This window comes from Ambystoma mexicanum, chromosome 3q, assembly GCF_040938575.1.
Source record: "Ambystoma mexicanum isolate Mex_15411 chromosome 3q, UKY_AmexF1_1, whole genome shotgun sequence".
Lineage (NCBI taxonomy): Eukaryota > Metazoa > Chordata > Amphibia > Caudata > Ambystomatidae > Ambystoma > Ambystoma mexicanum.
The window spans coordinates 1,009,776,040-1,009,803,948 of record NC_090926.1 but is presented as its reverse complement, the minus strand read 5'-3'; the positions used below and the strand labels follow the sequence as shown (position 1 = coordinate 1,009,803,948).

Sequence of the window (27,909 nt, the reverse complement as noted above, 5' to 3'; positions counted from 1 at the left end):
TGCCGATCCATCCCAAGCACAAGAAGTACCTGAGGTTCGCGGTTGGCGACTCGCACTTTCAGTTTCGGGTCCTGCCGTTCGGATTGACCTCCGCCCCGAGGGTTTTCACCAAGCTCATGGTGGTGGTGGCAGCGCATCTCAGGCAAGGGGGGATTCACGTCTACCCCTACCTGGACGATTGGTTGATCAGGGGGAGCTCTCCCGAGCAAGTCCTGGATCATCTGTCCGTCACCTGCCACTCCCTTCACAGGCTGGGCTTCTCCCTCAATTTAAAGAAGTCCCATTTGAAGCCAACACAGAGGCTCCAGTACATCGGAGCAGTGCTCGACACTTCCCTGGGGCAGGGTTTTCCTCCCCAGGTGAGGGCTCTTCACATTCAGCAGATGGTGCACAAGTTTCAGCAGGCCCAGACGCTCCCAGCGTTAGAGTTCTTGAGGTTGCTCGGCCTCATGGCATCCTGCATTCTTCTGGTGCCAGAGGCTCGCGTGCGAATGAGATCTTTGCAGTGGGCACTCAAGACGCAATGGTCGCAGTCCTCCGGCAGGATGTCGGACCCGGTTCAGGTGCCGCCCTCGGTCGCCCAGGACCTTCTGTGGTGGGCCGTCGAAGGCAACTTGATGAAGGGTGCTCCATTTTGGCTTCCCTGGCCGGAGGTGACAATCGTGACGGATGCATCCCTCACGGGATGGGGAGCTCATGCCAACGGGCTGACAGTCAGCGGTCGTTGGTCTCCGTCGGAGTCCAGACTCCATATCAATCTGTTGGAGCTGAGGGCCGTCAGGCTAGCCCTGAAGGCTTTTCTGCCGACTGTGAGAGGAAAGAATGTCCTGATCCTGACGGACAACACAGTGGCCATGCACTACCTCAACAAAAAGGGGGGGGCAGGGTCACTTCCTCTGTGCAGGGAGGCGATGCAGCTCGGGTTCTGGGCCATCCAGCAGGAAGTTTCGATCTCGGCAGTTCATCTGGCCGGAGACGAAAACGTGACGGCGGACGCTCTGAGCAGGCAGAGCGCGATCTCTCACGAGTGGGAGTTGGCTCAGGAGATTCTCTTGGAGATCTTCGCCCTTTGGGGGACCCCTCAAGTGGATCTCTTCGCCTCCAGTGTCAACCGGAAGTGCGAAAGGTTTTGCTCGCGGGAATTTCCTCCGAAAGGAGCCTTGGGAGACGCGTTCGTGGTGGAGTGGTCATTCCCGCTGCTGTACGCGTTTCCTCCAGTCCCCGTCATCCCGCAAGTGCTGCGGAGGTTACGGAAGTTCGGTTCCCGGATGATCCTCATTGCTCCGGCGTGGGCTCGGAGGACGTGGTACCCGGACCTTCTCGACTTGTCCATCTGCCCTCCACGTCGTCTTCCCTACCGAGACGATCTGCTCTCACGGGAGGGGGGTCAGGTTCTCCATCCAGAGGTCGGATCCCTCAACCTTCACGCTTGGCTTCTGAAAGGTTGAGGTATATGGATTGGGACCTCCCTGAAGACGTGATGGAGGTGTTGCTTTCGGCCCGTAGGCCAGCAACGAAGTCTCTGTACCGTTGGCGTAAGTTCTGCGACTGGTGCAGAGTTCGGAATGTGGATCCTTTTGCATGTGACATCCCCATGGTTCTGTCCTTTTTGCTTTCTCTGGCCCACAGGGGCTTGCAAGTGGGTACCATTAAAGGTTACCTGGCGGCGCTGTCCATCTTTAAGCGCTCGTCTGAAGAGTGTTCTTACTTTAAAATCCCTTTAATTTCACAGTTTCTGAAAGGGCTCACTAATGTGTTTCCTCCGTCACCTTTCCTGGTGCCCGGTTGGGATTTAAACCTTGTTCTTAGGTTTCTTATGGGTGCTCCGTTTGAGCCTTTACATTCTTGCCCTTTGAGGCTGTTAACTCTGAAAACTGTGTTTTTAGTTGCGGTTACTTCCGCTCGCAGAGTGAGTGAGTTACAGGCACTTTCAGTTAAGCCACCCTTCACTGTTTTTCACAAGGACAGGGTTGTCCTTCGAGTTCGTCCTTCTTTTCTTCCGAAGGTAGTGACGGAATTTCATTTAGCCCAGAAGGTTGTTCTTCCGGCATTCTATCCTCCTCCGCATCCTGGTAAGGAAGAGGAGAGGCTCCATAGGCTTGATCCTAGGAGAGCTTTAAGCTTTTATGTTTCACGCATGTCCCGGGTCAGAGTGGACGATCAACTCTTTATTGGTTACGCTGGAAAGCGTTTGGGGCAAGCTGTGACGAAACAGACTTTGTCCCGCTGGATTATTTTGGCCATCTCGGAGTGTTACCGCTTGGCGGGTAAGGACCCACCGGCTGGCTTGCGGGCCCATTCTACCAGGGGTGTGGCTGCATCTACTGCCCTGCAGAGGGGTGTTCCTATTCGCAACATCTGTGATGCAGCCACCTGGGCTTCAGTACATACATTTGTACGGCATTATTCCCTCGATTCCATCAGAGGGCAGGATCTGGTCTTTGGCAAGGCGGTCCTTTGCTCGGCTATTTGATTGGCTATTCTAAAATTTTGCTTCTAAATTCTTTCCCTCCTCCTTGTTTTGGTACTGCTTTGGGAGTCTGTCATAGATATGGAATACGTCGGAGGACCCAATCCCCTCGAAGAACTTTCTTACCTGGTAACGTTCTTTCGATGGGATGGTCCGACGACGTATTCCATATCGCTCCCGCCCTGCCTTCCCCGCTGCAGAATTTCTTTTGCGATTGCAGCTTACGTTCAGCAAGGCTTTGTGTCTGACTGGCAGTTGACTTATGTCACACGTTCTGGGGGGAAAAAACTACAACTGAGGCTACGGGCGTCGTGCGTCCTACTTATCACATCGGATGACGTCGGACGTCGGAGGAGGTCCTCGACGTCGGCGCATCGACGTCATCGACGCAGGACGCAGACGCCGGAAAAGTTTCCGAAGCAGCACAGCTGTGGTGATTACATGTCATAGATATGGAATACGTCGTCGGACCATCCCATCGAAAGAACGTTACCAGGTAAGAAAGTAACTTGTTCGTCTTTTACAGCCCAGTCCAATAACTTTGTGCTTTCTTTTAAAAGGATCTACCACCCCAAAGTACTTCAGAGGCAACAGGAGAACAGGATTCAAGACGAATCTGTGACCCCAGGACGACTCCTGAGGCAAGAAGATGCTCTTCCTTCGACAAAGTACCTTTGGTGCCTTGGCAGGCGAAGTGGCAGAGTTTCTCGACTTTACTCAATGATTCCCTCCGAGGATGGGGCCTCCTTTGGAAGAAAGAGCCACTGGGATGCTGAGTCCAAGTATAAAAAGGAACCAAAGTCTTTCGGAATGGCAGCAGTTTGGCTCTTCGCAGTGCTCTCCTTTGGTCGACAATTTCTCAGACTGTAGATGTCCTGGGAAGAACAAACTTGCTGTGGTCTCCTTAAATGCTTGGTGGAGGAAGATAAGACCCCTCGAACCCTTCTAAAACTTCTGGCGGCGACGTGTGCATAGGTCACTTTTGGTGTCGGGTTTTGGAATATTGCGGTTTCTCGACTTTCGGTTCTTCGGTGCTGCAGCCACAGCACGGAGCTCTGGACGGCTTCTGGTGACCTGGACTCTACCACTGGGGTGGACCTCAGACTCTCACCTAGTTTGGACCCTCTGGACGACTTTGATAGCTTCTTGTGGCGGAAACCCCACCGGCGAACCTTCCACGGCACTCGCCAACTCTGGGCTCTCTCCGGCGGGAAGAACTGGTCAGTGGTGACTGCAAGGATGTCCTTACAAATGTTCTCCGGCAGTTTGGAACTTTCACAGCTCTGGGGGTCAAGGAGAACTATGCCAGGGTACCCCGTCTTCTGGGCAGTAGACAGCAACAGCTTCCAGCGGTCATGAAATGCACCTCCAGACCCTGGGTGACACCAATGGACTTCTCTGGCTCGAGAGGTCCGGCACTCCTCTTCTGGACTTCGAAGACCCCTTCTCCTGACAGGAGGCACACAGGACAGGCTTCCATGATACTTCGATGAAGAGTAGCAGCTTTGCACGATGGTCCCTCGTAGCTCTGGGAGAGGTCTCCTTTGCAGGTCCTCTGTGGATCAGTCCTTGGGAGATGCAACAGCTTTCGGATTGTTAAAGGAATGCAGCAGCAGACTTCTCTTCCAGCTGGGCTTCACGGAGCAGCTTCTTCTTGCTAAGCTTCGGCTTCAGCTTCTGAACAAATTGGTAAGAGAGCGGTGCCCAGATATAAACGTCTGTCCCTCATTCCCTCTGCCTGTGCCAGGCTCAGTCAGCCAATCACACAGTAGCGCATTCATGCAGGCAGGCAGCCAATCAGGCTCACATGCATTCAGGCCATTCACTCCACCCAGACACCCATAGCAAAAGATGTGGATTGGGGCAAGTACCCTGCCTTTCAGCACACTACGCTATACTGCATTCATGTCAGTTTCAGGCAGGGCTGTTTCATTCATTGTGTCACCCACACACAGACCAGACACCCACACAGAGAATGTGAGTTCACTTCAGACTCCATCACACAGGTCCCACCCCTAGGGTGTATGCACAACACCTGGGAAGGCTCCAGTCAGTCTGACAGGAGGCAGCCCCAGAGCCAAATATGATATTTCCACCCAACAGCCAGTCAGGGGGAAAGGGAACAGAGATATTTTTGGTGTTTCCATCCAACAGCTATTCAGGACGACGGGACCGAGTCGGGGCTTCCCAGGACTTTGGGAAACAAGGTAAAAGGCAATAGAAACCAAGAGGCCACAGGGGCCATCTTGCCTCATAACAGGAATCCATTTATTCGTATGGCGGGGCCTGGGTGTCCTAAAAATGAAGGACACTCCGAGCCACTGCCAAGTTAGTATGTAGCTGCCTCCACCCCACACCCTGCTTTGTGGGCAACACAAAGGTGCCCCAAAACACACATAAGAGGTACAAGGGTGTAGCCCCCTACCCATGGGTGCCATATTGGTATCCCATGGGTGGTGATCACCAAAAGTTAAGAATGAAGAACTGCACTGCCAGGGGTCCAGGCGGGACCTATTTGGCAGAGAACATAGAGAAAACACACACAGTAAAGTGGTAGGACAAGGACAGGAGGCCCTGTCCCTTCATAAGGCAGTAACATCACACCTACCTAGGACTTGACCTATCCAGCTTGAAACCAGTACTTCTAAATGATTAGTCGGTCTCTTTTCCTTCCTTTCCGTATTTTAGTAAACTCTCTCTTCCAAAGCTCCTCAACCCTTTAATGATCTTCTTAATTCTGGTCAACTGATGTTGTATCACTCTGTTTCCTCCCTTTCGCCTATGTCATCCTCCTGCTAACCTCTCAATGTCTCTATACTACTACTTTGCCATTTTTTTCAGTGCCTCCCACTCTACTTCGGGTATTACTTTCTCTCGCCATCCTTCAACTCCACTTCAAGTTTTATTTCCCCCTTTTGTATTGTTCCTACTTCCCTCTTTATCACCACCAGAGGTTTTCCTTCCCTCTTTGTCTTCTCTTGCTACTACAGATTTCCAACCCTCTCCTGGGTTTACTTCTTCGCTGTGCTGTTCTGTTACCAATATTAACTTTGAATCCACTCCAGGTTTTCGGTCCTCCATTTTGAGGACTGGCTTAGAAGCCCCTCCTGGGTTTGCCTCGGCCCTCTTTTTCCTCTACTTCAAATAATAGCTCACAAGACAAGCCCCAACTGCGTTTGCCTCAGCTCTTTCTTCCCCTACTTAAAATATTGTCTCAGGTCCCTCCTGGTTTTGCTGCACCTTTATATCTCACCACTTTCTTCCCTTCTAGAAAGATCACCTCTTCCACTCTCCTGCTGCCCTTTCTGCAGCTGCTCTCTGGCAGATTCCTGTCTTCAGAATCTCTCTGGCACAGCTGCCCTGCAGCAATCGCTTTTCCTGCCTTCTCCATACAGGAGCTGCCTGCTTCTTTGAACTACCACACCACACTAGACTGGGCTGCTGAGCTTATATAGCAACGCTCCCTCTGATTGTAATTATTGTAATTAGGGCTAGTAGTCTGCAGCTGTGAGCTCAACGGGTGTGGGTGTTGGAATCAGCTGGTCTCTCTCACTTCCAGGTATTCAGATTGAGGCTTTGAGTGTTGGGTGACTCTATAAAAACCCTGGTGGCCGTTTTGAAATTCTGTATGAGGCAAAAGCTTAGGAGGCAGCTTGTGTGACAAACCGCATGCGGTGCTGCCGTTGGGCAGGTAAGTGGATTAAGGGTTCTCTAGGGATGTTTAGGTTTCTCCTAGGGTCTCCCTGTCCGTTAAAGGTTTTTGTTTGGGCGTCCTGTTCTTTGAAGGGACAACTGAATCCCTCTTCCACTCTCCTGCTGCCCTTTCTGCAGCTGCTCTCTGGCAGATTCCTGTCTTCAGAATCTCTCTGGCACAGCTGCCCTGCAGCAATCGCTTTTCCTGCCTTCTCCATACAGGAGCTGCCTGCTTCTTTGAACTACCACACCACACTAGACTGGGCTGCTGAGCTTATATAGCAACGCTCCCTCTGATTGTAATTATTGTAATTAGGGCTAGTAGTCTGCAGCTGTGAGCTCAACGGGTGTGGGTGTTGGAATCAGCTGGTCTCTCTCACTTCCAGGTATTCAGATTGAGGCTTTGAGTGTTGGGTGACTCTATAAAAACCCTGGTGGCCGTTTTGAAATTCTGTATGAGGCAAAAGCTTAGGAGGCAGCTTGTGTGACAAACCGCATGCGGTGCTGCCGTTGGGCAGGTAAGTGGATTAAGGGTTCTCTAGGGATGTTTAGGTTTCTCCTAGGGTCTCCCTGTCCGTTAAAGGTTTTTGTTTGGGCGTCCTGTTCTTTGAAGGGACAACTGAATCCCCCTGATCCGTTCTGAGTTTTCTGATTGGGAGAGAAGAGTATTGTGGGAGATGTAGTCCCTCTCCGGGTGGTTTGTTTGTGTAATCTTGATATTTGGGTTTGGTGACTGGTTTTCTGATAACTTCTCGGTCTTAAAGGAAAGAATTTGAAGTTGTCCCGTTTTCCTAGCCCCTAATTCTGCTTCCCGGATCCAGTCTGGGATTTGGTTTTGTTTCTCCAGGGCATTATGGGAAACTTATTTTTCCATTATTAGTTTGTCTGAGAAGCCAGCTCCCAGAGGTTATTGGCTCATGGCTACTAGACAGAAGTCCTGGAAGGGGGCTTCGTCATAATATGTAAAGCATTCATACCAGAAAACAATATCACTTCAAAGTGCTTTTCTGTGTTTCTTTCCTGAAAAGGACTACTTTGAATCATTTTCTGCTAAACGTGGTGCAAAATGCATGTGTGCTGCCCCTTCCAGCCCGACGGGTCATATAGTGGTTTCACGAATGCTGCATAATCTGCAACGTATGAACGTCCAAAATTCAAAAGGCTAAGTAGGGCCTATAACGGTTTGTGTACATGGGCTTTACAAGCCCCCTTCCCTCATCTAATAATGAAAACCCCTAAAATATGTATTCTCAATGAGCTGTTTTAGATTTCTTAAAATTGAAAATGTAGCCTTCAAATCCACCTTCTCTAAGTGTTCATTTAAATCCGCATCTGTACAATGTTTCATCTACATATGTCCAGCAAGCCTGAATGCCTTTAAGAGGGATTGTATTCTATGTGAGAATATGCCTGGACTATTTTTGGGCCCCTACGGCAGTCTCGTGAAACAAAGCTGTTTCCCCCTGAATGTTATTGCTGTGTAGTTATAGCTCTCTGGATCCAAAGGTTGTACAAATAATCAACTTCCCAGATCCAACACAGTCTTATGGTTGTATCTAGGGCATTTTATGTGGAGGGCAATCTGTCATTTCCGTCATAATTCTTGAATAATTGTGCTGTACCTTGAACAGCCCTAAGGCTGCATCAGCGTTCACTAGGTGTTCCTCAAGGCCACAGGTGGTTGGCAGGAACAGGAAACACCGGGTCCCGGAAGACTGTAAGGGAGAAAGAAGATTAGCAAGCAGTTACAAGGAAACTACTATAGGCACCAAAATGGTAGACCGAAAGAACACCTACCCTAGGGATATCCGGTGACAGCTTGAAACTTAAGTGTTCCTCTTGAAGGAGTGGAGAGCAAGGTAGGAGGGTAATCAGGGATGGGAAGTGCCGCCTAGGAGGTAATACTGGGTGAGATAGGAAACAAGGCAGTCCAGTAGCAATCCAGAGGTCTTGAACAGATCAAATGAGGCAGTCCATAATAACCAAATCCAGAGGGCAAAACCAAAGGCAGTCCAAGAAGCAATCCAAGGGTCTTATTCAGTTCCAGTATACAGAGTTCCAAGAGACAAATCCAAGAAGAAGGTCCAGAAGCAAAACAAGGTCAAGAATCCAGGAAATCAAAAAACAGGACTACGAGGAGCACAGAAATGCTACTCGTCTAAGGAACATCTTAGAAGCACTGACTGAAAGGGCTGGAGCTCTTATAGGGTTCCTCAGAGTCATGTGACAGCCCGCCTGGCCACGTGACCGCTAATCGGTTCACATGACCTTCTCTTGCGAGGCGTATTGCCCAATGAGCTCCTATGATGAATGAGAGAGCTTCTGCGTGCCTGCAGACGCCAGGGTAAACCCCAGCGTGATCGGGGAAGCAGGCGCCAAGGACGCCACGGCATGCAGCGTGCTCTCGGAGGGCAGGCGGGTACAGGAGTTTATGTGATCCGCGATCCGTGCCGCCGCCGAGACACTGCCGAACCAGGTGATTGGGAGGCGTTCCGGGGTCCAGGCTGTTGCGAGGAATGCATGAGAGTCCCGCCCCCTTCCCCACCCCCCAAGGGCACACGTCCTCATGGGCTGAGAGGGTAGTCCTTATGAAAACGAGAGACTAACAGTGGTGCATGGACCTGACTGGCGGGTTCCCAGGATACACATTAAACCCTGTGTTTTTCCGGAGGTGTATTAAGGTCTGTGTGTGTATGTCCCTTAAATTCCCTATGCAGGAGGAAACAGAGGGTGGTAGTGTGGGAGTCAACTCTGAGAAGGGAAGGATGCGAGGGTGTTGGCCATATAGAGAATAAAAAGGTGAATAACCTGTGGATGAGTGAGGTGCATTATTGTAGGCAAACTTAAATGGAGCACTTGGTACCAGGACTTTTGATGTTGCAAGGAAAGACACCGTAGTTATTGTTCCATGGTCCGGTTGACGCGTTCTGTCTGCCCGTCCGTCTCGGGATGATATGAGGACGAGAAACGCGTGTCAACCCCTAGCAGTTTGGTAAGAGATTGCCAAAACCATGATGTGAACTGAGAACCTCGGTCAGATATTACAATGGGAGGTAGTCCAAAGTGAAAAAAGATGTGGCGAAAAAACAGATCAGCTAGAGCAGGATCAGTGGGGATGCCGATGCAGGGAACAAAACGAGCCATTTTTGTGAAGGAGTCGACCACCGCCCATACTGTGTCGAAACCTTTTACTCGAGGCATGTCTGTGACAAAATCCATAGTGATAGTGTGCCAAGGCCTTAACGGGAGAGGTAAAGGTTGTAATAATCCTAAGGGACGACCCTTACTGTTTTTACATTGGGCACACACCGAACAAGAAGCCACATAAGATACTGTATCTTTGTGCATGGAGGGACACAAACACCATCGTTGAAGCAGGGCTACAGTACGTTTGTGGGCGGGATGGCTGTTTATGACTGCATCATGAGACCATGCGGTTGACGAATAAGGGACAATAAATCCAGTGGAGGTATACATAGACAACGTGTTTCTTTTCCAAGAGTATCTCAGGAAAGATCGGAAGGGAATTGCCCCCAGGCATACGGGAAAGAGCGTCTGCTTTACCATGTGCAGTGCCTGGACAATGTTTAATAACAAAGTGGTAAGCTGAGAAAAACAAATGCCAGCGGACCTGTCGACTATTGCTGTACTTAAATGAGGCCAGGTCCTGAAGGTTACGGTGATCAGTATAAACAGTGACTTGATGTTTAGCCCCAAGCAAATGATGTCGCCATACCTGAAAGGCGTCTTTAACAGACAAGAGCTCCTTCTCGGTGACTGTGTAGTGACTTTCGGCTGGAGTGAATTTCCGTGAGTGGAAGGCGACTGGATGTAACCGACCCGTGGTTGGACGAAGTTGGGACAAAACAGCACCTAAGGCATACGATGAAGCGTCTGCTTCAAGGACATAAAGGAGTTCCGGATTTGGGTGCTGTGGGGATGGGGGCAGTGGTGAACGCCATCTTGAGGGTTGTGAATGCATTCTGGTGCAAAAATGTACATATAAATGGATTACGAGGATTTGTGAGTTGTTAGTGGTGCAGAAATGGCCGAAAAACCCACAATGGAAACGCCTATAAAAATTGGCGAAACCAAGAAAGGATTGTACCTCTTTTACCGTTTGCGGGATGGGCCAGTCGATATCTGCTCGAACCTTGGCTGTGTTCATGGCTAGGCCTCCGGTGGTAATGTTGAAACCCAAAAAATACACTTTTCGGGCTTGGCATAGGGATGATGAGTATGTAACCGGTTTAGGACCTCCCGAACGTGCAAGACGTGTTCTTGTTGCATGTGTGAATAAACCAATATGTCGTCCAGGTACACCACTACATAGATGTCCATGATATTGTGGAAAATCTCATTCATGAACCTTTGAAAGGTAGCTTGTGCATTGCAAAGCCCAAAGGGCATAACAGTATACTCAGAGACAGTACTTAGTACAAAAAGCCGTCTTCCACTCATCACCCTTTCGGACGCATATTAGATTATACGCCCCTCGTAGATCGAGCTAATTAAAGATTGGGGCGTGTGTTAACCGGGTCCAATAGAGGTGTGATAAGAGGAATCGGGTAACGGTCCTTGATTGTGATATGATTGAGACGTCAATAATCAATGCATGGGCGAAGATCACCTTCTTTTTTCGGTGCAAAAAAGATAGGGCTGGCAGCGGGGGGATTGAGATGGTCTAATATGACTCAGCTGAAGGGGGAATGGTGTATATACTCCTTCAGAATCGTATCCTCTGATGGAGAGAGAGAGTATATACGCCCACAGGGCACCACAGCCCCTGGAACCAAATCTATGGGGCAATCATAAAATCTATGAGGGGGCAGGTGTTCCAAAGCCTTTTTGTCAAAGACTTCTAGGTAGTCATGATACTCTGACAGTATTTGGGTTGCAACAAGACCGACTACATGTCCTGGAACATCTACCTCCATCTGTTGTGATTAGTGTATGGACAAATGGGCTTGTGCCCCGAGTGCCTCTGCTGGTGGTGTTAATGATTCTGGGGCGGTGAGGCAATGTTCTTGGCAATACATTGATTCAAAGACAACTGTGCCTTGGGACCAGTTAATGACGGGGTTGTGTGTGCGCGTAACCGGGGAATGCCAAGGATCAAACCGTATTGAGGGGTGGTAATCAAGTCAAAGGTAAGGATTTCTTGGTGTGTGTCTTGTAGCAAGAGGGTTACCGGGGCTGTTTGCTGCTTGATAGGACCTGAAAGTAATGGAGAACCATCCACAGCTTGTACTGGTTTGGGGTGTTTCTTATTTTGCAGTGGCAAGTTCAATGAAGCATCCAATGCTATATCAACATAATTGCCTTTGGCTCCGGAGTCTATGACCAGGTGTACCTGGTGTTTGATATCAGCAGAAAACAAAAGATCCGAGAGAAACAAAGGCCGGGTGGGATCTGACAAAGATGGGGGCATGTGGTGTTGTACAGGCAGGCTCATCCATGCCCCCTGATCTAGGGACGAGCCTTCGGAAAACCCAATGTTTTTTGTTTGGGTCTCCTGGGACACTCCTTGACAAAATGACAGTTCAAACCACAGTAGAAGCAGGTATAATCCTGTCTACGTCTTTCCCTCTCGGCAGGTGATATGGGACTACGGACACCCCCAATCTGCATAGGTTTGCTAGATGGTTCAACAGAAGAAGGGCTTGAAAACAAAGGAAGGGCGTTTTTGGACTCCGTCTTTCTTTCAGCATGCCTGGCATCGACTTGTAATGCTAGATCCACTAGATCAGGATAATGAGTGGGCAAGTAGGGGACTACAGCAAGGTCATCTTTCATATGGTCACTGAGTCCCTTCTAGAAGACAACCGCTTTCTTATCTTCTGGCCAGGCCGTTTCGACGGATAATTGATTAAACCGTGTAATATACTCAATCAATGTGGTTTTCCCTTGTCAGTTCAAGGAATTCTAAAGCACGTGTCTGTGCTTTGTGATGTGTATCAAAAACCCTGGTCATTTCTGCCACTAGCCTATCAAAATCATATAAGACGGGGCTATCGTTTTCCATCAGTGGGTTAGCCCAAGTAGCGGCAATACCAGTTAAATGGGATAAAGTGAAAGCGGCCTTAGTGGTGGAGTCAGGAAATGCTTGTGGGCGGCACAGAAAATATAGCTTACATTGGTTCAAGAAAGTACGGAATTTTCAGGGATCGCCCTGAAATTTCTCAGGAGCAGCTAGTGGAAAGTGGGGGTAGGTACATAGACTGGGGCTGAGGCTACAGGCCCAACAGGATTTTCTGGAGAGTCTCGAATAGTGTGGATTGACTGCCAGCTAGGGGCAATGCCATGTGGGGACATCATTTGCACTGGGGACTTTAGCGCGGTCATGGAACAGAGCCAAGACAGCACAAGTGGCGCACACCACCATACGCCTAAGACGACGGGAAAGTTCGGGGACATGTGTTTCATCACAGATATATGGAGGTTCACAAATCAAGCTACATTGGGGTTCACATACCACTCCTCTGTGCACAACTCGGCATCTGGACTGGATTACTTTTCGGATCTCCCACAGGCGAGTCTCTCCAGACGATTAAGACCGATAAAGAGATGGCGCGCTCACTGAGGGCATTGCAGCAGAGGAGGTCGTCGTCCTTTCGGTCCTCGAGGGGGGAAAGTCCAGCAGGTCCTCCAAAGTGTATAACACCCCCTATCCTCAGTCCTCCGGTTCCACGACCCAAAAGCCTACAGGGGCTGTTCACAAGCTCATGGCAGCGTCGTCGTCACCCACAAGCCAGGAGGCAGATACCCAAGCAGGCCGAAACCAGGGATCAGAGCCCCCACTTCCGCACCGCAGTGGGAGGCTGGCTAGAAAACTTTGTCGACAAGTGGAGGGCCATCATGATGGGCAAATGGGTGCTGGACGTTCTTCATCGGGGGCACGCTTTGGAATTCCAACACAGGTGTCCTTGCATTCCTCCTTTGGTGCGTCAAGAGCTACACATGGCCCAACTGCTTCAGGAGGTTCAATCCATGTTAAGGTAGGGGGCAACAGAACCCATCCCCCTGCACCTCCATAGTGTACTCCAGATACTTTCTGGTACGGAAAATATCAATAGGGTGGCAGCTGATCCTAGAGTAATCAAATTCCCAGAAATTTAGGATTGTCACGTTTTAACGCATGATCGGCCAGCTGGGGGAAGAGGACTGTCCTGGCGACGTTGAATCTGGTAAGCTTTTATTTTCATGTCCCCATCCACCAACAGCATAGAAAGTTCTTGCTATTTGTGGTGCATGGACAGCACTATCAGTTCAAAGCGTTGCCCTTTGAAATTGGGTGTTCGCAAAGTGTTTGGCTCCCATGGTGGTGCATCAATGTCTCAAGGGCATCCACATCTACCCTTATCTGAACGGCTGGCTCATCCACTTCCGCTGTCACGCACTGCAAACCAGCACACGGCAGAGAACATTTGTCTGCTGATTCTCCATCAATTATCCGAAGTCCTGCGTGGAGCCATGTCGGAGCACTCTGTTCCTGGGCGCCGGTCTCAACACGGTCCTATGACTGGCTAAACCCTCTGAGGAGAGGGTGGCAGCCATACTGGGTAAGGTGCAGCACCTCTCGTCGGTGCATACCTGCGACAGTACGAGCCATCAAGGTGCTGTTGGGCATGATGTCCTTCTGCATCCACCTAGTCCTTTTTGCAGGCTGTAGATGAGACCTCTTCATGAGTTTCTGGACGCTTGGTGGCTACAGGTCTTAGGCCCTTGGACAGACAAGATCACCCTCACCCTGGTGTTCCAGCAAGATCTACAATGGTGCGGAGTGCGATCGCATCTCTCGAAATGTATCACCGTACCAGACAACCATCACCACTGATGACTCCTCGGACAGTTGCTTGCCAGCGGTCTCTGGCTCCCGCAGGAAACGGACATTCACATCAATGTCCTGGAACTCCAGGCAGTCTTCTGGGCCTTCAAATCATTTATGCCTTTGCTGTGAGGGAAGTTGGTGAGAATCTTCATGGACCGCACCACCACCATGTTCTACATCCGGTAGCAGGGCTGGACCTGCCCCCTGGAACTCTCCGTAGAAGCCCAGACTCTGTGGCGCTGGGAAAATTGTTCAGGACATGATCCTTGTTCCGTTTCACCTGGCAGGCACCCAGAACACCATTGCAGACTCGCTCACAAGGGAGCTGTGTCCATTCTATGAGTGGTAACTTCATCTGGATCAAGTATCTCTTTTGCGTGAATGGGGTCTACTACAGATGGACGTCTTCGGGAGGGCAACCAACTCCAAGTGCCAGATGTTTGCCAGCAGTTTTCCTCAGCCGAGGTGCCTGGGGGAGGCCTTCCTATTCCCGCGGTAGGGGGTCTTCCTGTACGCCTTCCCTCCGATCCCACTTCTACGTGTGATCAATGCACTCACAGTGTCACTGCAGGATGATACTCTGTGCTGTGGCGTGGTCTCGACAGATCTGGTACCCGTACCTGCTCTGTCAGTGGCTCTGTCCATCTGACTGCCCTCACTTCCCTTTCTTCTTGCCAGAGAAGATGGGGCGATACTGCACCACGACCCGGTGTCGCTGGGCCTCACGGCCTGGCTCTGGGAGCCCTAGAATTTGGCCATTATTCCCTGCCGCTGGAATGTAAGAAGATCCTAACCAAGGCCGGAGTTTCCTCAACGTTGTCATGTTATGGTCATAAATGGAAACACATCACAGTGTGGTGCAGACTCCGCAGATTACTCTTCTGCGTGTCACAGCTCATTGGGCTGGCCTGGCTCATGCCTCAATCAAGGTGCACCAGGCTGCCATATCCCGTTAGGCCAGGACACCTGGTAAACCCTTCCTGTGGTCGCACAGGCTCGTGATGGAGTTCGTCAAAGGCCTCATCAGGATGTTTCCTTGAGTGAAGGCTCCTGCTTGGGTGCTCATCATGGTTTTGACTAAGCTCTTGGGGTCCCCATTTGAACGTATGCATCAGGCCCCACTGAAGTTTAACTCTTGGAAGACTGCTTTCCTCATGGCAATCACCTTGGCCAGGTGATTTGGGGAGTTCAAGCCCCACTCTTGCAAGCAGCCGTACTTGTCCTTCCACGCTACGGAGGTGGTGCTGCAAGCCCACTCCACCTTTATGCCAAAGGTTCCTTCTGAATTCCACATCAACAAGCCTTTGGTTGTACAGTCTTCTTCCCGAACCCATCCACTCCGGCGGAAAGGACGTTGCATTCGCTGGACATTGCTCATGCGCTTGAAGTGTTGTGTAACGCACAAAGGATCTTCGGTAGTCATCTGAACTCATTGTGAATTTTGGACATGTGCATCACGGGAAGGCCCTGTGTAAGGCTTCCATATCCAGGTGGCTCTCCTGCTGCATCATGCACTGTCATCGTCTGACCAACATACTTCTTCCAGGCCGGCCGAGAGCTCATTAAACCAGAGCCATCGTAGCGACAACAGCATTTCTCTCTGGTGTTCCCCTGTTCGACATCTGCAGTTCTGCTACGTGGAGGTCCGCCTGCACATTCACGAGATTCTACTGCGTCGAAAGGGATTCCACAGAGGAGTCTCAGATCTGCCAATCGGTGTTATGCAACCTTTTTTTTTTTTTAAGAGTCTGTTCCAGGGGTAAGTGTAATGCTTCTGTTGAGACTTGCCACCTCCCCTGATTGTGTGCATGTACTACTGTGCAATCGTATTCATAAGCAGCTGAATCCATGCAAGACACCATGCTGGAGAAGGAACAAGTTACTTACCTCTAACTCCTGTTCTCCAACATGGGCCTGACATGGATTCACATGCGAACCCTCCCTCCTTCCCCTCTGTGGCTCTCCTTGGTTCATCCTGCCACTCTGCATGCTCTACCATATCTGAAAATGGCCACCAGGGTTGGAACTGTCATTGGATGGAGGCAATATGACCCAAAGGACGGTGATTGATTTAGAGGAGCAATACAGTTTTCAAGCTAAATCGAAATTGCTTTTCTTTTTAACGAATATTCCCAGCCTGACGACAGCAAATACATATGAGCATGTACATCCATGCCAGACCCATGCTGGGGAACAGGAGTTACAGGTAACTTGTTCTTTGTTAATATATGCTCACTGCATAAATATATTTCAATACATTTCACTGTGTACATGCCAGCATACCTACTGTCTGGATGGCTTGAGATATCACTCAATCCCAGCATGGTTAAAATGCATATCAGTGCCCTGTTCATTATAACTAGGGTGGCCTCCTAAAATCTGTCCACCAGGCCAGATTCTAGAAATCAATCTTGACACTCACCCTTTTTCCTCTTTTCTCTGTGCTTTTCCCTTTTCCCCTTTTGTCTAGGCTCTCCCTTTTTACACTTTGTGCTGTAGCCTGTTTCCCTCAGTTAGGATCTTTTTCTAAGTCCTAAATGTAGGGGAAAAAATGACCAAGCCCAAAACTAAGTTACGGGACATCTCATTTGATGCCTGGCTCGACAAGAGTAATCATGATACAGAAGCTGTCAGGGCTACACTGTGAAGAGTGAAGCAGAGTGGTGAAATGGTCTGTATGACAAATTCCCTGGGTAAAATGTATTGATGGATGGTGGGACAGGGTTTCGTCACAAGCCGACTTATCCCCTGGCTATCCCCACCTTACCACACGCAAAAGTCAGGGGCTCTTCCCACTACCACCTTAGACTCTTGGCCTTTAAAAGGAATCTAGGAGCTGTAGGCCCGCTCTTGGCTTCACTTGTGTGCATGCAGAAATCCCATTTAAATTTACAGAGCACCTGAACTAGGGATGAACATTGTAGAGAAGCCCCTCAATGCTCACACAAGAGAAAATACAACCCACTAGGGAAAAAAGCCAAGCACACCTCTTGCAAGGAGAACAAGTCTTCAATCTCATGAAAAGTCAAGTATGCGATAGCAAAGAACTCTGCTGCAACGGAGCGCTCTAACGAAACCAACGTGGACCGCAGTTTATAGAGGCGAGAAGTGTCACAACTGACGTACATCACATAGGGTACAAATACACGTAGCTGGTTTGTGTGCCCATACATAGACGGCCTGCTCCATATGGGATGCCAGATCATTGGTCCCAGCTCCTTCTGTCCATCTTCTTCCACATGGGGCTTTTCTCACCGCTTCATCAGGTGCCGGCTCGATAATAAGTGATTACATGTGCAACTCATTACATTCCTTGTCAGAGGCCTATGTGCACCTGGTACTGCAGACTTCCAGTCGTCCCCCCACCCCCTAAGCACTAAATGTGTTACTTTCCCTCCCTGGCACCTCGCAGCACAGATCCTAGGGGCCTACAGTATTCTGATTGTGATCTTTGTAAGGAATGGGTGCTCGAACAGCTTTATGTTCTGGGGTCTTGGGCAGGCTGGTGCTCTCGAATGTTGGGGATTGGGATAGAGACATCTGGTCACTCCTTCTCGTGAGATAACTGCTCGGTGGAAGTTCCTGGCCTTGTGGCATTGCAGGTCGAATTGTTTCTGGGTTACATGTGTTAACGATATGAGACAATGAGAGGTTTATAGATCTCTAAGAGCGTGGCCTGTCCCACTCCTGCCCCACTCTGTGTTCTTTACCTGGGCCTACTGCCCTTGCTGCAGCGCAGTATCAGGCCATCTATTTAACATGGCTGTTTTCCAAGATGTCTAGTGCAATATACATCTTTTCTCACTACATCCCATTCCCAAATACACATCTTAACGGCAACCCCTTTTCTCCGCCAAGCTCTCCACAAGCATCTACAACACAGTTTGGGGCCTTTGACGCATTAGAAAGAAACCTCCTGGGGGCCTGTGACGATCGCCCCCACTTGGCAGCAACATTTGTGAGGAAGTCAGCCAGCTATTGCACAAAAACTTCCCTCCCTGTCATGATTCCTGCCCCTCATTTCCCCAGCCCTCCAAGATGTCAGGCTTGAGCCAGGCCACGATCACCTACATGGCCCTCAAGGCCCTCTCCATCCCTCCAAAGACCCACTTCGAGTCAGACTTGGCGCTTGTGGCACCAGACTCACTCACTCCCATAGGACTGCATGTGCAGTCTAGTCTTTTGGGTGTGGTTCATCCCAGAGACACCTGGGATACCCAGAGACTATTTAAGCCACGCCCAGGCTGAGAAACATGCTTTGTGTTTTCTGCACCTGCAGCGTCTCCAGTAGGCCTGCATCCTTCTACGGCGCTCAGCTCCTGCAAGAACAAGAACACCGTTAGGAACAGCCTTACCTTGTGGGGCTTCTGCACATCATTCATCGCTTCTTCTGTACAAGGGGGCATCTTTAGCGGTGCCATTCCCGTCCCGGCACGCCGCTTCATAAGGAAAACGGAAAAGAAAAGAATAAAAAGGAATTAGTAAGCATTCAGCAAATCTTCGCTTCTTTTTAAAGGCTGTACAAGCTTCAGACGCTTACCTGAATCCCAGCTGCTCTGGGGGAACTCTGTCTCCGTAACTTCTCATCCATCTGCAAGAAGGAAAAGACACTCCAGGTTAGCATAGAAACATCTAGAGGTGCCGCATACCGCGTTTACTCACCACATTTCTTCTTGATAATCGGCATCCAGGCTGAAAACGTTGCAGCACCTAAAAGACACAGAAAAATAACTCAGTTCAATACAAATACGAAAGGGGCGCATCGCGCTCTCACTCACCTTCAGCGTACTCATCTCAGCAGCACGTCGCCATCCCCGGACGCCGGCCATCATCTAAGGAAGGAAAGGAACGAATTTAGAGAACTGTTCAAAAGACTCCTTATACTTACCTGTCGGACTCTTGCCAGTGAAGTAACTAGGCAGCAACGAGCCCCCATCAATCAACGCGCCCCTGCGCTGAAAGCAGGATGGAGAGCACACTTTCCAAGAAAACAAGGTGAGCTGTGGATCAAAGGGAAGGGTTGGACCCCAGGGAGAAGGGATTCAAGCACACAGAGACAATAGGGAGTTAAACTCTACCAATCCTGTGTTTCAGGCCTAGTCTCCAGTCGAGTAGACTCCAGGGAAGGGTTTGAGGTTGTGAGAGGTCAGAACAGGCTGAGTGACGTCCCTGTGGATACCAGGTGAGCGTTACACTCCCATACAATTAAGAACAGGTAGGCTAAGGGGGTCCACCTCAAGTGCATGGTGTGACCACTGTGATGAATCCTATGGACTACTCACTAAGCCCCTGCCTAAAGCCTTCTCCCAGGTGCACAGTGAAAGGCAGACACTTTCTGATCCTGACCGAGGGGGGGAGGGGTAGGGGATGTGTTCTGATGGAGGATCACTTGGGAGCAGAAAAGGCCCAGGGGAATGAGAGGACTCGGTGGGATGAGGTGCAGTATTTGTTTTCCTCCAGGGAGGATGGCTCCTTAATGCCAAAGTATGTAATGGTATGTTCTAATAAACATCTTTTTATTCCACAAGATACACATATAAATTGGTGTGAACAAAATCAACTCCTATGCCTTAGGAGAAATAATTGTGATGACCCACACCTGAGGGAGATGGAGAGGCTTAAAAGGCCCCTTCAGGTGCAGAAGCAGAGGAGCAGAAAAAAGAAAGAAGAAGCATATTGCATGCATGCAACCCAGACAAGAGCTGCAAAGGAGAGAAGACACTGGGACCTCTGTTAGGCAGAAATCACCCGCCGGTCCTGAGAGGATCTGTCTCACTTGAATCCTGAAGTTCAGAGGCTGTACAGCTGGAAGGGAAAGTGAGGGAAGCTTTCATTCCCTGGAGGCAGCCTCTGGTGGCTGTCGTGCAACCGAGCGCCTTGAGGCGGTCTCTGGTGGCTGGCGTGCACCAGAGGACCTCTTGAGCGTCAGGGGCTCCAGTTGTAGGTGGTGTGGGTGAAGGCAGACTACAAGAAGCAGAAGTCCTGTGAGGGGCGAGGGGACAGGAGGCGCACGTTTTACCCGGTGAGTTAACATGCTGGTGTTTACCCTGGAGCGTTCTGTACACCCTTGCGCGTTCAAGGCAGGCATTCTGCATGAGAGCAGCACTCGTGTATGAGTGAAAGTAACTCTGAAATTAATTTTGAATACCAAACTATTTAAAAGAAGCGAACGCAGCACTCCGTGTGAGTGAAAGTTGTTCTTAAAGAAATTTTGAATACCAAGCCTTTGAGCAGCAGTGAGAGTCTTGTATAACAAAACCAAATGGTGTAACTTTAAATGTGTAAGTCCATGGAAAACCCAGGAACCCGATGGGACAATATTGTTGAGAATTTAAATCCCGCAAGTATTGGCCAAGCCAAATGCTACTATAATGAAGGCAAATACAGTACAACCAATATTGCAAATAGCAGAAGGGGACTAATGAAAGGTCCATTAGTGGAGAAACCAGTTGCCCAAACTTTGTACAAAAAGGGTAAACGCTTGTGTAAACTCACATTGTCAAAGCCAAGAGGGAGGCAGACTAAGATCCTATGGTTGTCAGTAGTTGGTTACCTGTGAAGTTGGGGAAACAAGTGACAAAAAGGCTTCCCTTCTGGGAAAGGATACCCATAAGAAGAGGAGCATTATTTACGGAAAAGTATTAAAGAGCTTCAATGTGAATCCTATTTTCCCTAAAGAGTTAAAGGTTTTGAAGCTGCAGTTGTTGAAAATGTTGAAGCTGTTGGGAACATCTGGTCAGTTGACTTTAACCATAAGAGCACTTGTTGTGAAACGCTGTTCTGGCAGGATAGTATACCCGGATGACATATCTTTGGAGGAGTAGACGTGTCATTGGAGTAAACCAGGTGTGGTAGGAGGTATTGGGCCGGCATGGGAGTAAACCGGGCAGAAGTCGAAGAAGTGCTATAAAGTGGTCCTGACCGACAAGTTTAAGTATGTGTGTTACTAAAGAAAGAGTTGTGTAAATCTGTTACCATGAAGTCGTATTTCTTTAGAACTTATCAGTTGTGGCAAAATCATCCTGATGCAGACAATTATTGTTGCTATTGATGAACTGCAAAGTTGTCCTTTATCTAAAGATAAGTTTATATAAGGAAGCTGTGCAGTGTTTTTACAGCTTTTAAGAGGGTTTATGCTTCACGTTTAGGAGAGGAGCTAGTCCTCACACAGAAGTTGCGTGCACTGTAGGGCTACTGGATGGTTCTTGATAGATATGACCCGCCAGCCCTGTCCTATTAAAATTGGTGAGCTGTGAAGTGGCCCGCTTTGTGAATTTTACTTTGTTGTGTGGCAGAGTGTTTTTGTCCCTCCTGGTACGTGTTTTTACAATACTGTGCTTGTAACTTATAGATCTGGATGTTTCATTTGGTAGCAACATGTGCAAGTGAGGGGTGGGGTGCTTAGCAATAGTGTCACTCCTGGCATTCTGTCTTTATTTCAATTCCATACTGGCGACTCACACCCCCACTTCCCTTGACATTGAGTGCACTTCAGGCCTTTGCAAGGCCTACTATGCAAATGGAGGAATTCCAGGGACTGGCTGATGGGTCAAAGAATGGCTCAAAGAAGGTAGACATCCATCTCATATTGGATGAAATTACGTCAATGAGGGGCGAGATCCAGGCATCTGTTTCTGAACTGAAAAGGAGAGTTAGAAAGTTAGAGGATAAAATGGAGGTCCTTGAGAATAATCTGCTCACACTTGAACTATTGGACATGAAGTTTGACGGCCGGCTACAGGACTTCGAAACAAGAGTCCTTATGTCTGGGTGGAGCCTCCTGGGAACAAGGTTGAGACCTGAAGTAGATAGCCCATATTTTGACGGGGGTTCTGGCTTGGGGTTTTAAAGGCATGCCCTTCATGTTATTAATATGCATGTTGTTGCTTTTCTGGCTGCAGATTCTGTCTGGGGTCCTGTTTCCTTTTTGGGTGTTTAGCATGTTATTATTGTCTGGAATGGGTGGGAGCGACCGGTTTGGGAGGCTCTAGTTTCATAGAGCAGTCTCCGTTAGGGAGCAGAAGAGTTGTGGTTCAGGTAGTTTGGGGGGAGGTTCTGCAGGAAATCCAATAGGCGCACGTCAGGGCTGTCCTCTGTTACTGATTCTATTGGTTGGCACCTGGGTATAAACGGGCTATAGAGGAGGGGGGATCTCTTTTTGCGGACAGCGTCTTGCTGTGCCTTAAAAAAAACCTAGTAGTTTTCTGCCAGTGTTGATTGAAACACTAAATGAATATGGTGCCTACTCAGGTTTTAAGTTGATTTATAAGAAGTCAGAGGTTTTGCCTTTGACGGACCATACCCCTGGCCTGGGTAGATTTATCATTGCGAATTGACCTTATGTGCAGAAGTAGGGATTGCGCTATCTTGGGGTTATTCTACATAAGGACCTGTCTAAATTGTATAACGCTAATTGTCCCCCTTTATGTGCTTTTATTAAATCTGCCTTGGCAAGATAGTCGAATCTGATCCCCCTCGTGAGCGGGTCATCGCCCGCAGTGAAAATTAATGTCTTCCCACGTCTATTTCTGTTTCAAGCCTTGACTATTGAATTTCCACAATCTTTTTTTAAGAAGGCAAAACTGACTCTTTCGCGATTTCTAAGGGTGGGGTAGGTGGGAATTTTATTGGGTGGTAATTTGAGTCCTATTGGATCATCGCTGCGGCAGTAACGACAGTGGGTTTGGCTTGAAATGACTTGATGTCTGCGATAACTGTGGGGGAATGGTTATGGCCCTTGTTAATTGTCTACCATAAAGAGTTAGGGTTCACCCTGTATTGGCAACCGTGTGAGGGTTGTGGAGGAAATCAGCAGTCTTGCAGAATGTTACGACTTGGCCTTCCCCCCCACCCTCCCAAGTTGTCTTTGGACTCCCCACTTAAGGGACAAGATCCATTAACCTCTTTGCTTTTAGCACTGTTACGAGAGGGGTCTGATACGAGCAGGACAGTTATGGAATGATGTTTGTTTTCTCACAAAGCCTAAGATTGATGAGAAGTTGGGGGAGGGACTAATGTCTAACTTCATGTACTTGCCGTTAAGGGGTGTCCTTTCAGATTGTGTATGGAAGGAAATGTTGTCTCCCTTTGACGACATTTGAGTGGGTGTTAGACTCCATGCAGGTTCGAAGAGTATGATTTTGAAGCTTTATTCTGCCCTGTTGGAAGCCAGGGATACGGAAAAACACAGCCCTGTCGCATTGGGCACAATATATTTCTTTTCTGGAGGGTAGGGATTCCTGGCCACTGATATGTCGACAATCATGGGCAACCTCTATGGCTTGCAATGGGTATCGCTTATTGCAGCGGTGACCGTACGCACCAGATAGGCTGTCTAAAATGTTACCAAATTCTAGTTCGGTTTGTTGGAGGGGGTGTGGTGCGGTCACACTTATTGGCCTGTCTGGTGGGAGTGTCCGGTAATCCAGACCTTTTTAGAAAGAGTTTTTAGCGTGGATGAAGGCTGTGAATGGTTTGATGAGGGCTCTAGTTCCCTTTTTTCTTTTTGGATTATATGACAACAGCTAATTTTATATGACCGTATCCCACCTAACGGCCAATTTTCTTTCTGAAGTCTAGAGTTGGGATAACTTTATATTGGGAATGTCCCCGTCATCCTACTCAGAAAGAATGGTTGCATAAGATATATGAAATGTACAATATGGAGAGCCTGACGGCAGCCTTTTCTGAGTTACCCAAGGATGGAGTAGCTTCCCTTTTTGATATGTTAATCGCAGATGGGGCTGTCAAACTCACATGGACTCTCTGAGATTGACCTCTTCTATTAATAAATATATGTACCTGCTTAAAGTTCTGTGGGGTAAACCGGTCTTTCCTCTTTTTTTCCTTTTTCTTTTGTGTGGGACCTGTGGTGATTTGGTGTTATTAGCAACCATAACACTGATGAATGTTTTCATGTGTTATTGAATCATTGATAATTTTAGTTTTTCATTTGTTTGGATGGTTTCCTTGTGCGGTGGGTAGCAGGGAGTGATGGGCATGGTGAGAGGGAGAAAATCTAAAAAATGAATTAAGATGCTTGTTAGCGACTTAGTTATCTTATCATCTTTGATCCCCGGACTGGGGTGGTTTTGTGTACGTTTTTCTTTTTACTAACAAAATGTGGACTGGCACTGCTCTGATGGGGGAGAGAGGGGTGTCGCAGTGGGATTTTGAATGTACATGTACTTTCATATGTACAATTGTTTTAGGTTTGTGCAGTGTGTTTGGGCTTTGAGTCCAGTTCAAGGTTTGTAAAAATTGTGATGTCGCTTTTTGTTAACCTTCTGAATAAAAAATGTTGAATACAAAATCTGGCGAAGGGGAATTCATCCAAGTTATAAGAAGAGACTGTTACAAATCAAATTCACTTACTAATGTTCTGAAATGCCATGCATTTCTGTATTTATTTATTGTATGTATGAGTGTCAGAGACCGATGTCCTTTGTTAAAGTGTTTCCTTTAGTTTATTTTAGGGAGGGAAATCCTAGTCAGGTTAGTGATAGTGAGGCTTTTATCCAACCTTCTAATTCAATAAAAATGGCATTTGTTGAGAAACATTCACAAAGTTGTCGTTCTCACATTTCTGACCTCCCGCTCCACATAATAGGAGGGTTCAGCCATCCACAAATCCCAGATCAGAGCTGTAAGCTAACCTGTGGGGGGGAGCCACCAGCCAATCCCTGCACCAACAGCCTGAAGTGAAACGGCTCAGTCCCCTTACCCCCTAAATAACGGCTGAATGGCAGAGGAACTGTGTGGCATGCAGAATGACAGCCGGCCAAGTGGAGGGATACACTAACCCCAAATCCACCATGAAGGCAGTAAACCAATTCCAGAGACAGAGCCCAACAGCAAATGTTCCCACCTCCTCCTTCCATTAGTGAGAGTCTGAAAGATGAGGTCAAGGCCTTATAAAAGCAGAGATTGATCAAGAAGGGTGGTGGAGTTGGGAGGAAGAGCTCATCTGGAGTTAAAGAGAAAAGTGAACGGAAGGAGCAGAAGACTGTAGCAGAGCATTTGTAGTCTGGCGCGCACATGATACAGGAGGCTAAAGAAAAACCCAGAAAGCTAGCATCAAGAGGCAGCAGGGGAAGCCCAGAAAACTAGGGAAAGACAGACCCTGCAGGTAGGGAATTAGATCAACAAGCAGGCTTTGAAAAGAGCAACCTAGGTGTCTGGGTAGATAAAATGCCCAGAGGCTCAGACAGCGAGTGACCAATTTGGGCACCCCCTATAATGGGCTCTGTTGACTCCCCAGGTGTGCTCTTTGCCCTTGCCTTGCTTTACCTTTCAAAATGAGTCTCTTCCCAGGCTTCACTCTCTTCCCTCCTCTGCTTTTCCCTTCACTGGCTCAGCTCTCTGCTCTTCCCTTCTCTGGGTAAGCTATCTGCTCTCTTATTCCCAAACTTGGCCCTTCTCTTCCAGGGTTGGCTCCCTTCTCTCCCCAGGCTCAGCTCCTTTCCTCCCAGTTTTGGCTCTCTTCATTTACCTCTGGACTCCATTCTATGTGGCGTGGGCTCATCTTGCTGTGTACTCTGTTAATGTATTTTCTTCTGTTGATCTTATGTCTTCTAGATCCCTGAGGAACATGACCTGGAGAGCCAGATCCGGAAGGAGAGGGAGTGGCGGTTTCTCCGTAATGCCCGTGTCCGGAAACAAGCACAGCAAATGATTGAACGGGGTAAATGGAGGCAGAGGCTGGTATGGATGAGAAGGCAGCATTTCCAGGGAAATGGCTAGTGACATTTGCGGCTTTACTAGAGGCAGCTGTGCAGTGCAGAAGCTGGTGTGGGGGGTAAAGCAGCAGGGCATCTTGAAGCAGAAATAAAGATCAAGGATCATGAAACTGCCTAGAATAATCCCTCAGTGTAAAGCCATGTTTTGATGTCTCTCCGAAAGTCTAAAGCATTTTCCTTATGTGGTTAGGGAGTTTAAGCTAGATCTGGGTGGAACAAAATGAAATTGGCCTGCAGCAGCCAAGTCTAGCAAATGAAACCATGGAAATGCGAAGACAATTGAAGGACTGCAATTTGGGCATACCATCACCACCATAGGGCCTGTGAACCTAGTGCTTAGAACTCTTAAGAAGCCAGAGGCTGCCAAATAAAACATCTTTCTGCAGAGGTCACGGGGCTTCCCTATACTGATGATGCAGCACCAGGACCACCAGTTTCTAAATACATTGCTTTTTGATAGCCTTAAATATTTCATTTAGTAGAGAACATCACCCGACAATTCCCAATCCTTGTATCTCGGCAGCCAAACAATAAGGTTCAGGCTGCTGAAGTTTGGATGGAGGACCTGCCCCTCCGACTGGGAGCGCAAAGAGACTCTCCTTGGAAGGTGCCAGGGAGCTCAGATGACCATGCACAGCAACTCTGTATACCACGTTCTCTGGGCCCAGTCCTGAGTGATCGGGATCAGTGTGGTTCCAAACAGACGTCTTCTGAGGAGCAGCGGGTTGACAGGGATGAGCGGGAATGCATAAAGGAGGTTGAAAGTCCACCCGACCATCAATGCGTCCCCACAAAACTCCCTGACTAGAAAATTCCCTGGAGCGAAACAATTCACATTTCCTGTTGACCCAGGAAGCAAAGAGGTGCACTTAAGAAGTCCCCAAAGAAAGAGGATTTCCTGCAAAACCTTCTGGCAGAGATCCCACTCGTAGAATGCCTAAGTCTGTCTGCTCAAGGTATCGCCTGTGACGTTCTTCCAGCCAGCAAGATGAGCAGCCGTCAGGGAGACGCTGTTCTTCAAAGCGCAGAACCAGAGTCGCATAGCTTCTCTGCACAGAGTCAAGGACCCCACTCCACCTCGTTTGTTGAGGTAGCGCATGACCACTGTACTGTCAGTCAGGATCAGCACTGTCTTGCATTTAACAGAGTGGAGGAAGGCGACCAGGGCCAGCCTGACCGCCTCCGGCCCGCCGATGTGCACACAAGACTCTGTGGGAGACCATGCCCGCTCACAGTAAGATCTCACAGGTGAGCACCCCAACCAGTCAGAGATGCGTCTGTGACTACCGTTACCTGCCAGAGGCAAAGTTTTCCATGAGATTGCTTCAGTGGCTTCTCCATTGCCGATGGTCGCAGTTCCTGGGCCACATTTTTAACCTTCTGAAGGTCTCGAGTCAGGTGGTTCAGGACCTAGTGTGGTGGGCCGGGCGAGGAATCTTGCTGAGAGGCGCGTTGTTTTGGCATCCTTGGCCCCAGGTGACGGTAGTCACGGATGAATCTGACTGGTTGATGTGCTCACCTGCGAGAGCGTACTGTGAGCGGACATGGTCTCCCACAGTCTCTTGGGTGCACATCGACTTGCTGGAGGTTGATCAGGCTGGCCCTGGTCGCTTTCCTCCCCTCTGTGAAATGCAAGACAGTACTGATCCTGATGGACAGCACAGTGGTCATGCACTACATCAACAAACAAGGTGGAGTGGGTGTTAGGCAGAAACCTGTGCAGTTCCCTTAGGGAACACTGCAAAAGATTTAAGACTACAGGTGTTGGCAGTAAACCCACTTGGTAGCAGTCTGTACCACCCAGATGTACCTGGTAGCTGTGGCTGAGCAGTCAGACTTCCCTCAAGAGAGTTAGGCAGTATGCAAAGTATACTCAATAGGCACTCAGATACAATAATACAAGCAAACACTGACCAGAGCTTTGGTATCAAAGTATATAATTATTTATTTAAAAACACACGGTTTGAAACACTCCAGCACTCTTGTTGTAAAATATTCTAAACACAGTTACTATTGTAATATGTACACCCCTTTTTCCTTATCAGATAAGTCACAGTAAAACACCACTTATTTTCATACAGAGGTGAGCGCTTAACTAGATGGCACTCCAATAAGTTTGTGAGAAAGGGAGGGAAAAAGACAGAATATGGAAAGGTACACCACTCTAAGGTTCAGGA

The 27,909-nt window shown here is 48.7% G+C and overlaps 1 protein-coding gene across 4 annotated transcripts in view; it reads left to right on the top strand.

Annotated features, from left to right (window-relative positions):
• Window positions 1-27,909, top strand: part of RPTOR (regulatory associated protein of MTOR complex 1) — a 2,822,438-nt gene that overhangs the window by 2,329,813 nt on the left and 464,716 nt on the right. For all 4 annotated transcript variants that reach the window (XM_069655181.1, XM_069655184.1, XM_069655182.1 and 1 more), the window contains exon 25: window positions 25,572-25,677. In XM_069655181.1, the coding sequence (XP_069511282.1) occupies window positions 25,572-25,677 (106 nt within the window). The remainder of the gene's footprint in view (window positions 1-25,571; window positions 25,678-27,909) is intronic.